Genomic DNA, 17,605 nt, shown 5'->3' with positions numbered 1-17,605 from the left:
CCCCAAAATAAAGTGGGTATTTGACAAATCCATTTCTCTCTTGATTCTCCTTCCATGGTGATCAGAAGCTGCTAAATGTTTATGGAGTGTCTCACAAGAGCGCTGTGGCATTACGTAAGAGGAAACAATCGGGCTTTACAGTCATAATAGATTTATTATCAATATACACTGTAACAACAACAGTGAAAAATGACCACACAAATGTTCTTTCTTTGTTGCTGGATTCAACTATAGATAACTGTATTACAGATGGTTGATGTAGATCACAAGCCCCTGTCATCGGTTTTCACTGGTGTCCATGGAGGCAGCAGCATTTTCTATAATCTTGCAATTACCCTGGTAATAAAACAGGAGTTATTAGCAGAAGTCACAGTTTACCATATGCTAAATACATAAACATACGAAGTAAAATCTATAATAACTTAGATCTTTTCATTAAATCCAGGGATGCTTTAAATTGTGCATCAGACCGTGAGAAAAAGAGAGGTCAAGTTGCCGTGGGCGAGTAGATGGCATGTTTTTCTTATTTCTGTATCTAAACGCTTCTTTGTTATCTCAGAATTTGGTATCCCGGAACAGGACGCTCCGGCCGCCGAAAACCTCTCCTTGACGATTTAAAGTGCTCACTCGGGCCATGAGTTGGGGGGGGGAGGGGGACAAATGTTTGTGCGACTACGCCCATGTGTGAATAAAAATATGCACCGAAGCAGAAAGATAGGGAGACATCTGGAGATTACACAAGTGCTGCTGTGTGTTCCGTCTGGCTCCCCTTTCTGCAGAAAGTGTAATCTGAGATACTCAACAGAATTTCCAGTCTGAGTTCTTTGGTCAATGTTAGTAAGGAAATTTACCTAGCAATTTGATAGATCACCTTCTAGAGTCCTGGAACCCCCAAGGGGCTTTGAAAAACAGTCATTCACCCATTCACACACAGCTTCACACCCTGGTGGTGATATGCTACATTGAAGGCACACTGACAGAGGTGAGTTTGCCATACACAAGCGCCACTGGCTCCTTCGACCACCACCAGCAGGTGAGGTGGGTTAAGTGTCTTGCCCAAGGATACGACAGCAACAGAGTGAGCAGAGCTCGAACCTGCAACCTTCCGATTACGGGGCGAGCACTTAACTCCTATTCACTTTAGCGAATAAAAGAGATTTTAGGACTCTTTATTAAAATATTTCCAGATGTGAAGCTATACAAATGGCTACAGGGGGAGTATCCCAGCAGAGGTGCAGCTTGCCAGCAGGCAATGGAAAGAACCCCCTTCCCACCACCACCACCACCAAATCAGAACCCTAACAGTGGTGAGAAATGACAGCACTGTTGACTGTCCCACTCTCGCTGATCCTTCCTCTTCTGATGGCCACACCCTTCCAGGTCTTACTAGCATTGCCTACATGAGCATTAAAGTCTCCCAGCAGAACAGGAAAGACAGCTTTCGAGCACCCCCTCCAAGGACATCATAAAGGGTGGGTAGTCTGACCTGCAGTATGGTGCATAAGCACAAACCACAGTCAGTCAGTCATCTATACGGGATGGCTGCTTACATTGAGCCAGGATCCTCTGGAGATTTCTTCCTGTTAAACAGGAGTTTTCCTCTCCACTGTCGCTACATGCTTGCTTAGTATGAGGATTGCTGTAAAGACTCTGACACTAGTCAGTGACTCGATGCAACCTGCTGGGTTCCTTATATAAGAAACTTTTTACTGAATGGCTTAATGACCTGGGGTCTCATTTATCAAGCTTGCTTACGCACAAAACTGGGTCGGAAAACTGCGTAAGCAACTTTCCACGCAAACTTTGGGATTTATGAAAGAAAACTTAGTGGAAAAATGTGCGCAACTTGACTAAGGACCTGGCTTACACACATGTTGGACATGGAGAGCACCTGCAGTGCTGCTGCTGAGAAGGATAACATTATGAAATCCTGCAGCATTATCACTTGTACCGCTTCTTTTACACACAGAACAAGACCCCCCCCCCACACGCACACACACATGCGCGCACACACACATGCACACACACACACACACACACACACACACACACACACACACACACACACACACACACACACACACACACAGCCTGAAGTGCAGAATATCAGCAGGGGGCAGATTGAGACAGAACATCATGCGTCTGTTACAGTGTGTGTCCTGTCAATGGAACCTGATTGATCATGCGCCCTGGCTACTTGTACAGGGGAGATCTCCGTTTGGATGACTGGTTAGCGTGCGTGACTTTCACCTGGGAGTCTGGGGATTGAATCCCGATCGGACCATTTTTTTATATCCGCCACAGATCTCTCTGAAGAATTCACAACATTGACGGCTTCGGCAACGCTGTGCCACTCTGTGGATTTTGTCTTATTTGTTTTGCAAAAGCACTTCCTTTCATTTCTCCACCTCACCCACAAGTACCTCAACTTCTGCTTCTGTGAAATCGTACTTCCTTTATCTGCCTTGATCTACGGTCGTCATGTCATTGGCGGTGCGCTGCAACAAGCCGGCTTATGTATATGCATGAGATCCACAGGGCACTTTGCATTGACTATTTATGGCAGTAAGTGGGCGTGGTGAGGGCGGGTTGTGACTAAAATGCAGCTGAGAACCATTCTTGTTAGTCTCCGATTTATGAAGCGGAGACTGCGTGTAGCTGTGCGTACTCCATGTTTGATAGATCACAGACCTGCTTGGCGTAAGTCACATATGTCAGAGTCAAGGCCCACGGGCCAGATGCGGCCCGCGGAGCATTTTTATGTGGCCCGCAAGATAAATATCAAAAATATGTTAAAACTGGCCCGCTGGCCGATTTTACCGCAAAGACTTCAACTCCCATGATGCTTTGCGGCGTCAGCACGGAGCCGACGAAGCCCCCTCCTTTGTGTTTTTTCAGCGCCTGCTGCCGGTGTCTGCAGCTCCGCTGTCTCGGACAAACTAAACACTCCTCTCACTCAGCGCCGAGTTCACTCAGCTATTTTCTGACGTTGAAGCCCAGAAACGGAGATTCTAGCCGCTCAGTAACGTGTTCACGACTGAAAGAGAAAGTTTTCCAACTAACGTCCAGACAGAGCTGGTATAACTCCAGCGAGCAGCGACACGCTCAAACCAGCACGACTCTGTGGCTGCTGTCGTGTTTCCTCCCCGACACACAACAACGTGGTCAAGCTGCTCAGACATGTTCATCAGCACAAACCTATGTGAGCACCTGTTGTCATCTAATGTTGTCATTATTATGATGAAGATGAACAAAACAACAGGAGTCTCCTCCTCAGCTCAGATCAACCCCATGATGCAGGTATCTGGCTGGAACAGGTGAGCATCACAGTAAACCAGTGGAGCAAACTGAGCTTTAAATATGTTGGTTTGATGCTCTTTTTCTGCTCCAAAACATGAAAGTTAACAGGTGAGATGTTGCATTTTCATTTAAGATAAAATGATATTTTTATTTTGTTGTTGGCCCGTGAGAAAAGATTTAACCTACAGTAAACAGGAAGTGGAAAGGCTGCAGATAGATGAATAGAATAGAAAATGCCTTTATTGTTCCTCAGTGGGGAAAGCTAGACGTCACAGCAGCGATGACACGTATTACAGGAGAAAAAAAGGAGAATAAAAAATAAGAAAAATGAATAAACAAGAAAACATAAATCCTTAATAGATTTTAAAAATGCTGATTATACCACAAGTAATGAATACCACTGATGCCTTTTATTTAAAACTGACTTGCTCGTGTGTCATTTGGTTATTCCACATTCAGTGTTGATGCAGAAATAAGTTTGTTTCCAAATTTAAAGGTTCTAAATTGCATACATGTTGATAAAGAAAATGTGCAAATTTGCCGTCACTTTTTCAAAAATATTAAGTTTGGCCCTCGACTCCGTCCCAGAGTTTCATTTCGGCCCCGTGTGAGTTTGAGTTTGACACCCCTGGCGTAAGTACATTTTTTTGCTGGGCTTAAGTACGGTTTTAGTAAGGATTCTACGCCATGTTTGATAAATGAGACCCCTGAACTGTATTGGAACGTTACCTATTTGCCTTGAGACGACTCTTGTCATGATTTGGCGCTGTATAAATCAACTGAGTGGAATTGAATTAATATTTGATCAAACCACGTCCTCAGCACGTGAGGGAATCCCCTGGGTTTTTCCTGAAAAAATTAAACTTTATTGACGGAGAGATCGAGAAGCTGGCTGCTGAAGTGCAAAATAACCAAACACGTTGCAGAAGTTATAAACGCGGTCAGGACAGAGGAGAGGTTCCCTTCAGGAATAAATAGCAAACTGAATCTGATAAATCGTAGAGTAACAGGGTTGTTAGTTACATTTGACATTTAAGGAGTCGTTTTGTTTGGAGTTGGTTTTATTTGAAAATGTTGTCTTAGAGTGCAGGCTCTTTTGAGCTGTCATTCAGCGAGGAGGTTCTAGGTAGTTGTAAAATAAAATATGAACAGGAATCGGATTCGTGTGGTTTATCTATCACTCCACAATGGGTCCCAGATCACAGAATAGCTCCAGAAGGACCTTTGAGGAGATTGCACTCATGGAAGGCGCATTCCCTCGAGGGAGCGCTGCCAAATCCTCCAACACAGATCTGTCATGATATGATGTCAGATTATCGTCGGTCACGTGTCTTTCGTTGGTTTTAGCACCGACTATGCGAGAAAGCTGTTTTTCCACCGACATAATTATTAATTGGCTAATATACTTAATGAATGAGGAACATGTGTGGATCACTGAGACTTTCAGCACTGCGGTTCCCCCGTTCTACCACTAGACGCTGTTCCTACGCATAGTCAGAGCTGTTCTTATATTTAAGAACGTTTCTACGCTCAAGTAGAAATTGGCAATTACCACACAATGCGTAAAATCATTCCTCAGCATGAAATACGCACAGATGTTTGTAATATGGTTGATAAATGAGAGCCAAGGTCCAAAGTTGATTTAAAGACGTCACTTTTTTTCAAGGTTTTTTAATAAATAAAATGAAATGCTTTCACTGTTTTTTTTTCTTTTTGCGTAAGCAATCTTAATAAACGAGGCCCCTGGTCATTTATCATTTAAAACAAAAACGTAATTACGTAAAATCAGAAATACTCACCGACATGATTTGGGCTCTGTTACAACCTGAGAAGAGACATAAGTGCAAAGCAGAATTAATTTAATAAAAATTATTTCAGTAATTTACCAAATGTATGTTATTGGTGATTTTGTGTCTTTGTTTGTTTTACTGATAAATATGAATATAATGAGTTCAAACTGATACTTGCATTTGGTCCTGCGCAGTTCTCCATCAATACACTGGACCTGTACATAATTTTTAAATTTCCACACATCTGTACACTCCAGCTCCAGTGTCTCTCCATTTTCTACAAATGTATTCCCAACATTTTTTAAGTCAGGATGCTCCGCAGTGTTTATTTCACAGAAGTCCTCTGTCAAAAGAAAATCTGTTAATCATCTGAGTCATAGGTTTCCTTAAATATCTTGAATAAAATCTGTTGTTTTGGTTTAACCTTTGCAGGTGGGGGCTTTAGACCAAGAGCCATCACTGTAACACTCCACAGTCTCTCGTCCCACTAACTTATAATAGCTCACACACGTGTACGTCACAGTCTTCAATCTATTTTCTCTAACACTGTTTGGAACTTCAGGAGGGGTTCCACAATTGTCAACTAAGAAGAAAATAAAGATTTTTTTAAAGGTAGACAAATAATTCAACTGGATGTGATGATTTTCAAAATATACCCAATATCTTATCCTCTCACATACAGTAGAGGTAAGTAAATTTGATAAAAAAAAAAGAAAAAGTAGACCTAAGTGACAATCTCTTTATCTTTTGATGTATTAAAGTACTCAGGCTGGCAATTATGAACATAAATAAAAAACATAATGCTCTATCTGGGATACTGACCAGCGTTGCCAAATGTTTTTGACTGAAAGTAGCTGAAGTTCCCCCCAGAAGTCGCTGGATGTCGCCAGATGACGTCACATGCTAATTTGCATACGACGCAATGACAACATCTGGTTTGCGTCATGACGTCACCTGTCTTGTAGAGTAAATCAAATGAAACCTGCGTGATTTTATTAAAAAAATTATTTAATTTATTTTTTAATATTTTATTAAAAATAAAAAACCCTTAGAATGCAAAACAGCAGCCTTTAAAACTTCAAGGAAAGATGGCACAAAACTATGGAAGGAATATTTTTATTTTGTCTGAAGAGAATGGAACTCGTAAACACAAAAATATTAAATTGATAGGAATGTATGTATGATTGAATTAAAATTAATTTTCTCCTGTAGTTTTCAAGTGCCTTGAGATGTATTCTTCTGTTGTGATTCAGTGCTATACATTGACCTAAAAGATTATATGTATATATATATTTTTTTGTTTGGTTTTGTTGTTTTTAGTACTTTTGTGTAAAAAGAAGCAGGCCGTATTTAGTATTCAGAAACGTTACATGCAAACCGCCAATGACCTGAGGTGTTTGTCTTACAGTATTATTCTGTTTTTTTATAAAAGTTTTAAATGCGCTACGTTATTGAACTCATCATGGAGTTCCAGTGTTCCTTGAATGCACCAGAAGTGGTGTGAGAAGCTATGTGTGAGCTGCCAGCGCCAGCCGAGCTCAGCTGCCGAAATGCGGCAGGATGGCGGAAGGAGCGGTCGCCCTTTATGTAGCACCGGTGGCTATCTCAAATAATGGACTTGTGAAAACCCACAAAAGGTTTGATTGGTCAATGGGGGTAGCGTGATCATGCTGCATACTGATGCGCAGATCATTTTCTTTCTGATCCTCTGGAAGGAAGGACGGTCCTGTCGCTTCAGATGCATCGCTAGGGATGGGTACCTTTGACATTTGAATCGATCCGGTACTAATTCCCGGTACCTACGAATCGATACCGGTGCTTAACGGTACCAATTTTCTATACTTTTGATTGTTTATTATTTTAATTCTCTTTTATAATTAAATATATATTTTTCTCAATATTTATTTGATAAATATATATTTGATAAATATCACGATAAATAACATTCAACTGTTTGTATTTTAACATCGTCCTTGTAGTTTTATAAGCTGATAATCAAACTGAAGCAAACATCTTTACTGCGAACTAAATTTACTGTGTATCTTTATTCCTTTTGCCGTCTTTTTTCATTAGATTTTTCCTACTGGGAAGTTAGAATTTCCGAGGAGAAAGCGAACGCACCATAGCTGATAACAATGGTGGCAATGGAAGCTAACATATCAAGCTAACGTTATCTTAAACAGTTTATTTAGCTGCTGGAGCAGATTAAAACGATGATGCCGCACACTTAGATCGTTGTCGCTGGTTTCATCTTCACCCAATCACCCGTCACATTTAGTAAAGTGAAGCCAAACTTTAGAGCGCGTTCATGTTCTTCTAGTCGGAAATTCGGAGTTCCGAGGAGAAAGCGAACGCATCATTAGCGAAACGGAAGCTAACATATCAAGCTAACGTTATCTTAAACATTTTATTTACCTACCGGAGCAGATTAAGATGAGGGTGTCTCACTTAGATCGTTGTCGCTGGTTTCATCATCACCCAGTTACCCATCACATTTAGTGAAGTGGACCCAAGCTTTAGCGTGCGTTCTTTCTACCATGCTGCTCTGTTTACAACTCGCTCGCAGGGACCGACGACATAACGCTCTTGCGCATGCGCAGCTGTCTTGGCAAGTTCTCGTTATGAAGGACGGGTACCGAAACGAGGCACCGTTTGAAATGACGTGAATCGGTGCTCGGTCGGTTCTATGGAATTCGGTCGGTAACTTAAAAAGTACCGAATTCGGTACCCATCCCTATGCATCGCCAATCTGCAGGTAAAGTCGGCTACAAAGTTGTAGTCAAAGTAGCTGAAGGGGGTCGGAAATGTCGCCAGATTTGTCGCTAGGCGCTTTTTTGGAAAAAAAAAAGTCGTTAAGGGGGGTCTGAAAAGTCATTAGAAATGGTGACAAAGTCGCTAAGTTGGCAACACTGATACTGACCATCATGGTAGATGAAAAAGAACCAAATTACTCTTACTTGTTACTGAAACATGTTTAGTGTTCCCTCCCCGTGAGCCGGAGTTGTCATGAAGTCCTGGGAAAAACACAACAAAGACATACTTCTGTATACTACTACTCTCATGTTTGGAAACTTCCCGGCGGTAAATTCTGTAAGCCTGAATATGTTTGTGAGTATTTGTTTTGTTTACTCATTGGGATATTGCTCTGCTGTTTATTTGGATGCTTTCTGCCTAAAATGTATCACTCATTCTTACAATGGCACTGCTCCATCTCATCTTCTGTGTTTTAGATGCTTAAATACACAAAAATGCACTAAAATATACAAGCCGTACAGATTGGTTCCTGCTTCTCGACACCAGTTTGAGTCACATGATCAACTTTGAAACTTGTTGAGTTGTTTGTGAATTTACTTACTGCACGTTTGGGGTTGGGTCCACTCTCCTTCAATACAGGTGGATCTGGCTGTCGTTCCTGCTTCTGTAGAATATCCGTCCTTACACTGATACTCCACTGTTGATTGGACAGCAAACGTCTCCTGCTGTTTCTGATTAATGATGACCATGTTGGGGACGTAGGGTGGCTCACCGCATGAATCAGGACTTCCTGTGGAAAATAAGAAAGAGCAAGTGTTAAGCAAAAATGATGCTGTACAGCTGTGTGAAGAAGGACCGACTCACTCTGACAGACTGGAACAGACCACACTCCACTTGTACACACAGCTACATTGTCTTCCATGGCTGCGTGTACGTATCCACTATTACAGTTTATTTCTATCTTTTCACCATTCTCATACCAGCGCTTTGGCTTTTCAAAGGACTTGGAATTGGGAATTTTTGGTGGAAGGCAGGCGGCTTTCTCTGAGGAAAAAAAACAGTGAATTGTTTAATAAAAACATAAAACATACGGCTTGCATAAATACCAATCAAAGAGCAAAGGAGCTCGTATCCTATATCAAAAACGGGTGAAAAACTACAAGAACTGACACATGATGGAGATTATAGCCACAAGGTACTATTGAAAGACTTACCTATACACTGTGGACCAGGAGACCATTCAGCATTTCTACATGTACTTGTGGCCCACCAGCCCTCCGCTGCAGGTTTATATCCATTATCACAGGAGTAAGAGATGTGTGTTTCAGGAGCAAATGAGTCTTTCACAGGGAGAAAATAACCGTTCCCCAGTGTGGGAGCGCTGCAAGACTGCAAGGGGCTCTGTGCTGAAGTACATCAAGAAAATAAGACTAGACATTGGTGGAAACACAGTAGGCCTCATTTAAACACCGATCCAACAACTTACCATGCAGCTCTGCAGGAATCCAGAGCAGAAGAGCAAATACGAGACACTTCGCCAACATGTTGTCAGGATTCTAATCACAGCAAGAAAGCGGCATTAAAAACTGTGGTCTGATTTGCACCAGTTAATAATTACAGGCATTTCCCGCTAAACGATAAGAAGTGAAGAAACAGCAAACAGTGTTCTGAACTCTTACTCATGTGTCAACAGTTGTTGCATAAATGTAAAAAGATTCATGTTGGAAATCATCAGAAAAGCAGAATAACAAAAACAATCTGTTGTTCAGCGTTTAAAAAGTTTCTTCTGAATACTTCGGTCTTTCTCACACTGATGACTTTGGATCATTTCCCAGGCAAAATGTTTATATGTTTTCTCTTCCTATTCATTGTTTATTAAGTCAACAGAAAACCCCACAGTACCTGGGGTCAGTTCTCAGGAAAAAAAAACGTTTTAAAGACTAAGATCAAAGTTTTACTTTCTCAAATGACAAAGTTTTAAACCAATAACTAGACTTTCTGTAAAAACCAAACAAAAAAACTTCTAAACATCACATTGTGTTCAGCATTGTATTAGCAGACCCATGAAACAACATACAGGTGAAGTTTGCTTCTTTTAAACTTTCTGTAGGTTACCAAAATTGTGTTTAACAGTAGCACACAGAAATTAATTTCATTTAATCGTAAAGAACGAGGCCAACATGTGGGGGCTCCTATGTCTAGTTCTGGGTTATGGTAAACTTTGCATAATTGACACACCATCATGCTAGCCAATCAGCCTAACATTACCGCAGCGGTGTGTCTTAAAAACACACCACGCCTGCATTTGTTCCACCCATCGACATATAAATATTGGACAATGGGTTTCCATAGACTCCAATAACACGTTTTTCAGGAGAAATGAGAGGTGGCCACCACCGCCATTTTGACCGTGTCACAGGTTCCGTCAAGCCTAGACAATTCCACAAAAGGGAAGAGAGGTGGAGCTGAGGGTGGGGCTGTAAGGCTGGGATCAACTGACGACACCCGGTCGAACTAGCTACAAGCTAACCCAAAGCTAACGCGGAGGTGGGAGCTAAGCTAACAGAGGTAGCAACCTAGCTACAACTGGAGTTAACTGTGCACAACACCAGACCTTCTGAGTCAGAGATACGCCGGGCTGACCGCTGGGTAAAACGCATCGACATAAATATACTGGACATCTCCTTTCCATAGGCTCCAATAACACGTTTTTGTACTAAAATGGGAGGTGGCCACCACCGCTGTTTTGACCGTGTCACAGGTTCCGTCAAGCCCAGACAATTCCAAAAAAGAGAAGAGAGGTGGAGCTGAGGGTGGGGCTGTAAGGCTGAGATCAACTGACGCACCCTGTCTAATTAGCTACAAGCTAACCTGAAGCTAACCCTGGCTAACCCAGAGCTAACGCGGAGGTGGGAGCCAAGCTAACGGATGTAGCCACCTAGCTACAACCGGAGCTAACTCTGTGGAACACCCATCGACCGCATGGAGTTCAGGTGGAGGTTTGCGGCGCTTTTTCATGAAAAGTACCTTTCTGTGAATAAAAAATTATGAAATCGGTAAATTTATAAGTTATTTCCGTGATGAAAATATATTTTGCTTTGAGCAAGTTTTCACTATTTTTAACGTACCTTGTAGCTCTCTTCACGACATCACAGACGCAGGTCGGTTCTTTGAAACGGGCGTTTATTCCTTGGGCTCCTTGGCTTCACCGTTGCACCAATACGCCGTGAGAACTGATCACGAGTGAACAATACAGACCGATTAGCAACTTTACAGTACACATATTAAGTCCAAACATGAATAAAACATTTCTCAAATGACAAATACCTCGTTGGCTGCTTGTCCTGAAAAGAGGTCCTTAAGTCCTTGTGTTGCCCTTTCCTTTAGTAAACCTTTAGCTTAAAATTGCTTCATGAGAGACATATGCTCCCTCACAGTCCATGAAAAGGTCTCGTGCACGCTCGTTAAGGGTATTCTCATGAGACACTAGCTCTTACACGTTACACATGTACATTTAAAATAAAAACATTTCAACACAAATATATATTCATGAAATTATGTAGCTTATTATAATCAGTCACCTACATCATTAAATCTACACAGAACATTTTAACAGCATTTACATACCTAGCTATTTTCCGGACTATAAGTCGCTCCTGAGTCGCACCAGCCATTAAATGTATAACGAAGAAGAAAAAAACATATTTAAGTTGTATTTTGGGGGGAAATTTTATTATTTTTCTTACAAAATCTGAGACCAAGCGTTTCACATTGCAAGACAAGCACCGGTAACAATAACAGAATAAACAACGTGGGCGCAGCAGTGCGCCACGGTCTCCAGCAGAGTAAGGCGATGTTTCAAACCCTCCCAGCCGGACAGGGGAACTCATTCTTGGGTCGGAGTTGGCCCGCAGCAGCGCGGTGTAGCCTACATGTTTTGTTATATAAGTCTCTCCGGAGTAGCAGGACCAGCCAGACTATGAAAAAAAGTGTGATTTATAGTCCGGAAAATACGGTAGTTATTAGTATTTGAGATAAATTAGCAGGCTAAATACATTTCATATATTTCCTAAACGTAATACCTGTTTGTATCTTGTACAACCAACTAGCCTTTATTCTGGACTCAGTACAATTCACCAAAAGTAAAGAGACATTATATAGATGAAGTAAGCACAAGATAACTTACTGGAAGAAACAGAATTATTATCATGAGAACCAGAACAAGACAGCCTGATAACAGTCATGTGAAAATAACAGTTAAAAAGTATGTATGTGTAATAGAAATAAAAATATATTAGAATCAGTGTAACTCACTGTGATCCAAACAATAAATCAGCCATAGCTGATTAGCAATCATGAAATGAGGTCTGGGAGTTTTTAAGTTTCATTCTTTTATTACATTTTTTTTCTGAGATCTGTTAAAAGGTCACCATGGCAGCCTGTGTCTCCAACATCAGCTACACAACGAAGCGTGTAAGTTCCAAATACCTGTCTTGACCACTTCATGAATGGTTTTGTACTTTAAACAGCTAGGCCAAACCTGTTATTTTTTTCTCCAAAGCCATTTGGATCATCGGTGTGGTGCCCAGAGAGCTGCAGAGACCCTCTGAGACAACCTTGGCCTCCCTGACGTCCGTGTCTCCTGGTTCGGTTGGGGCGGACTGAGGTGGAAAGACCTTCTCCCCTTCTTTTTCAACTCCATTCATGGAAGAGCAGCTCCTGATGTTCTTCTCATCCACTGTGGCGGCAATGACATGGGGGTGGTCAGCAGTGTGAATCTGGCGAACATGAAGAAGGAGGACCTGCACCGGCTTCACCTTCTACTCCCTCATATCACACCGTTGAGAACTGTTCTTCCTTCACAATCCAATGTTCCACTCACTCTGCAGCTCTCTGGGCCCCTTTTATTATTTTAAGTATTTTTTAAATGTACCAACACTTAGTGTCCTGTTATTTTATAAAATGTGACGTAAAAAAATATAAAAGTTTTTGCTCAATTACTGGAATTCTTTGGTTAAGACAAAAAAGGAAGAATCATTTATGCCAAGTTGTTTCTACAGCAGGCCTGTTTTAAGTCCAACAGTTTCTTAGCAGCCAATAGAAATGTGTTTTTTAATAACTTTCCTTGGTTTAAAAATCTTACTAAAATAAACAGAGTGCCGTATTGCAAAACCCAATCATACTTGTTATGTAAATATTAGCTTTGTAGATATTTTTTACAGATAGATATTTGTGTGCTAAAAAAAAACATAAACTCAAATAATTTGTCATTCTTTATTGAAAAACAACAAAATACGGATGAGTGACTGGCCACCTGCTGTTTTTGTTCTCCTGCCAGATGAGATGATGGTCACAGGTGTGAGGATGCACCTTCTGTTATAGCCACATTAGAGGAGTGCAGCCTGGCTGACGAGGAGAGAAGGAAAAACCACACAGAGTAGAAAACTAACTAATAATTACCATTTCTTGTTGTGTAGCTCACCTTACGTGCACTTTAAAACCTGGACCTGTGCCTGCTCACAGCATCCCGTTTGTCTGGTCTTTGGAACTGGGCACAGAGAGGTTCTGGAACAGGAATTTTGTCTGAGTACTCCTGATATGGGAGAGGATCCACCACCACCGAGTCGAACAGCAGGTCCATAAGCTTGTGCAGGAGGAGCTGAGGGTGGGGCTGTAAGGCTGGGATCAACTGACGACACCCGGTCGAACTAGCTACAAGCTAACCTGATGCTAACCCAAAGCTAACGCGGAGATGGGAGCTAAGCTAACGGAGGTAGCAACCTAGCTACAACCGGAGTTAACTGTGCACAACACCAGAGCTTCTGAGTCAGAGGTACGCCGGACTGACCGCTGGGTAAAACTGGGTGGAACACAGAGGTCTCCCGAAAGCTGCTGAAAGCCGGCAGCCGCACAGCACACAGAAGCCGCGATCAGACAGAGATGCGCCGAGCTGCGGGGACGGGAGAACGGGTGGAAAACATCGGTCTCCCAAGAGCTCCACAAGCCAGCAGCCGCACAGCAGACAAGCGCCGCTGCGATCTGAGATGTGCAGAGCTGCCGCTTTCCAAACACACCCACATCACCCCGCTTCTCCTCCAGCTTCACTGGCTGCCAGTCAACTTCAGGGTTCATTTCAAGATCCTGGTTCTGGTCTATAGGGCCTTACATGGACAAGCACCATCTTACATTGGTGATCTTCTTAGTCCCTACACCCCCAGCAGGTCCCTGAGGTCCAGTGACCAAAGCCTACTGGTTGTGCAGCACCAGGCTAAAGGTCAAAGGTGACAGATCATCTGCTGCTGTGGCCCCCAGACTCTGGAACTCTCTCCCCCTGAGCCGGAGATCAGTGGACTCAGTGGTCTCCTTTAAAAAGCAGCTGAAGACTCACTTGTTCAAGTTGGCTTTTGTATGACCTTCTTCACCTCTCTCTCTTTATTCTGCTCTCCCCACCTATTCCACCTTCCTCAGGATCCACTGATTTACCTCTTTCCTGTTCACTCTCTCTCTTTCTTAACATTTTTTTAATCACAATTGTCTCTTTTTGCTCATTTTAAATATATTTTTAAACATTTTCTAAATGCTTTTTTATATTTTTACATTTTTTGTTTTTGTGAAGTGCCTCATGATTTTTATCTTGAGGGGCTATAGAAATGATATTTTCTTCTTCTTCTGGAGAGAACTGGCTGGAAAGGTTTCCATCCCAGAGCTCCACAAGCCGGCAGCCCGCGCAGCAGACAGAAGCCGCGATCAGACAGAGATGCACCGAGCTGCGCGGAGGGGAGAACGGGTGGAAAACATCGGTCTCCCGTTTAACATGGGAGTCAGTGAGGATTTGCTCGCTTCTGACACCAGCCCCTAGTGGATGAGGGTGGAACTGCAATTTATTTCATTTCCTCGTTTGCTTCAATTTTTCACCCGCATTGTGGGGGCTTGGTTCCGCCTCGCGGAATACATATTCTTCCTAGCACTATATTGCAGTAACTGTCTGTCTCACCTGCATCTTGGCACATCAGAGGGAGGTATCATGATCATGTGGGGGGGAGGGGGGAGGGTGTGTGTGTGTGTGACCTTACTGTAACTTTAGTTATAATGACTTTAACATCCAATTAAATTCAATTCAATTTACATAGCGCCAAATCAAGACAAGAGTCGTCTCAAGGCACTTCACATAATAAACATTCAGGTCAGTTCATTAAGCCAATCAGAAGTAATGTTTCCTGTATAAGGAACCCAGTAATCCTCATACTAAGCAAGCATAAAGCGACAGTGGAGAGGAAAACTCCCTTTTAACCGGAAGAAACCTCCAGAGAATCCTGGCTCAGTATAAGCAGCCATCCTCCACGACTCACTGGGAATCGAGAAGACAGAGCAGGCGCGCACACACACACACACACACACACACACACACACACACACACACACACACACACACACACACACACACACACACACACGTAATGTGTCTATAGTAATATTGTGATGTCTTAGTAAATATTCTATTTGGTGAAAGATAACCTTTATTGTATTTATCCTAGTGAATCTATAATTAAACGGGTAAACTAGTAGTAGCACATCCAACGTCAAGGAAAGCAAAAAGTGATTATCAGGAGAGGGAGAATGTATTAGTGGTTAGCAGCAGTGTGTTAGTCGATGGCCCCCTCCATGAGGCCACCACAGCTCAGCAGAACATCGTTGTAGCTTCTTCTGGGGAGAAAAACACTTAAAAAGAAAATAGTTAACAGCTGAAATTGCAGAAAATAATACAGTTAAAGAGCAGATTGTAGAAGAAAGTAGTAGAGTGTGGAAAGTGGTCAGTGTATCCTCCAGCAGTCTAAGCCTATAGCAGCATAACTACAGAGATAACTCTGGATAATCTATCCTATTTAGATGTAGGCATGTTGGAGGCAGGGCAAGGGAGAGCCGTCTTTACCAACTGTACACTCCACCTCCCTGTACTCCCCCACTTGTCCAGATTTAGGCTAACATCAGATTTTAACCATAGGCCTTATCAAATAAAAATGCTTTAAGCCTATTCTTAAAAGTAGACAAAGTGTCTGCCTCACGGACTAAAGCTGGGAGCTGGTTCCACAGGAGAGGAGCCTGATAACTAAAAGATCTGCCTCCCATCCTAATTTTAGATATTCTGGGAACCACCAGTAGACCTGCAGTCTGAGAGCGAAGTGCTCGGTTAGGAAAGTATGGAACAATCAGATCACTGATGTATGATGGAGCTTGATTATTTAGAGCTTTATATGTGAGAAGAAGGATCTTAAAATCTATTCTGAATTTAACAGGTAGCCAATGTAGGGAAGCTAAGACGGGAGAGATACGATCTCTCTTTTTAATCCTCATCAGAACTCTAGCTGCAGCATTTTGGACAAGCTGAAGACTTTTAACTACATTCTGTGGACTTCCTGAGAGTAATGAATTACAGTAATCCAGTCTTGATGTAATAAATGCATGAACAAGTTCTTCAGCATCATTCCTGGAAAGGATGCATCTAATCTTAGCAATATTCTGAAGGTGGAAAAAGGAAATCCTACAAACTTGTGAAACCTAGGATTTGAATGACATGTTCTGGTCAAAGATAACACCAAAGTTCCTTACTTTGTTCAAGGAGATTAATGTAATGCCATTCAGGTCAGGTGATTGACTAAGCAATTTCCTTTTCTGGATTTCTGGTCCAAAGATGAGAACTTCCATCTTGTCTTGATTTAAAAGCAAAAAGTTTAGAGTCATCCAATTTTTTTATGTCAAGACAAGCCTGTAGTCTACCCAACCGATTAGGTTCATCAGGGTTAATGGATAAATATAAATGAGTATCGTCAGCATAACAGTGGAAGTTTATCCCACGCTGTCTAATGATTTTACCAATTGGGAGCATATATATAGTAAAAAGAATTGGTCCAAGCACTGAACCCTGTGGTACTCCACAAGTAACCCTTGAGTATGAAGATGTTTTGTCATGTACAACATGTAATCCAACAGATTGTTTCTGGTAACTTCTCTGATCATGTAGGTTATAAAAAAAGCATTTGGCCTCTGACATCTAAATAATTACTGAGATCCAGACGGTCACATTCTGTGATGGCCGCTACCATAAAAGTTTTGCTATTTGAAAAAAAAATCAGCTGAGACAGCAAACAGGAGCAAAGCAGCACTCCAGGAGCTTCTCTTCCTTAGAGCTGGAGCTCAGATCATCAGAGACTGCACGGGGTCTAAAGGTGACAGACATCTTTAGGAGCGGCTTTTCCAAAAAAACGTAATGATCGCGGCTTTGATTGCAATCAAAAGCAAGGAATGTCCAAGATTTCCGCTGACATGATGTCAGGGACTTGCATAAACCAGCCAGGAGAGCACGGATGATTTTCTTGGCATCTTAATTTATTACTTTTTTTCTTTTCTCCAGAGAGGGTTCCAATCAGCACTTGACATTACATAACAATGGACGTAGTAACAAAGTAACCCAAACTCAGGATCTGACTACAGACATGTACAAAACAACCCTCTCTACAGACACAACAGGATCAACTTAAATAGTGGCTGATCAGACCACTGCCAACACACTAGGGTGGGGAGACATCAGTAAACAAAGAACATAAATAAACTACCCCTAACAAATTCATACAAATCAGTCCATTATGTTTGAGTTACTTCAAATGAAAACATTACTATCAAAACTCAACTACTATTTACAAAAGAGAATAACTAAATACATAAACACAGGAATCTTCTCCCTTGAGGGTTGGTATGACCCAATG

The 17,605-nt window shown here is 41.9% G+C and overlaps 1 protein-coding gene across 2 annotated transcripts; it reads right to left on the bottom strand.

The window, feature by feature from the left end:
- Positions 1–134: 134 nt before the first annotated feature.
- Positions 135–9,486, bottom strand: LOC107372578 (complement factor H-related protein 1-like). 2 transcript variants are annotated; one of them, XM_054736846.1, is made up of 9 exons: positions 9,331–9,486; positions 9,059–9,250; positions 8,709–8,888; positions 8,446–8,634; positions 8,048–8,104; positions 5,515–5,673; positions 5,269–5,433; positions 5,100–5,125; positions 135–336 (listed from the first exon to the last, which is right to left on the bottom strand). In XM_054736846.1, the coding sequence occupies exons 1-9, from the start codon at positions 9,386–9,388 to the stop codon at positions 277–279; spliced, it is 1,086 nt and encodes a 361-aa protein (XP_054592821.1). In that variant the 5' UTR covers positions 9,389–9,486; the 3' UTR covers positions 135–276. The 2 variants fall into 2 exon arrangements, with proteins under 2 accessions (XP_054592821.1, XP_054592822.1); XM_054736847.2 differs by lacking the exon at positions 5,515–5,673.
- Positions 9,487–17,605: the final 8,119 nt, after the last annotated feature.

Source organism: Nothobranchius furzeri, chromosome 11, assembly GCF_043380555.1.
Source record: "Nothobranchius furzeri strain GRZ-AD chromosome 11, NfurGRZ-RIMD1, whole genome shotgun sequence".
Lineage (NCBI taxonomy): Eukaryota > Metazoa > Chordata > Actinopteri > Cyprinodontiformes > Nothobranchiidae > Nothobranchius > Nothobranchius furzeri.
Note: the sequence above shows the minus strand (reverse complement) of the source record. Positions and strands in the feature narration are given on the sequence as shown.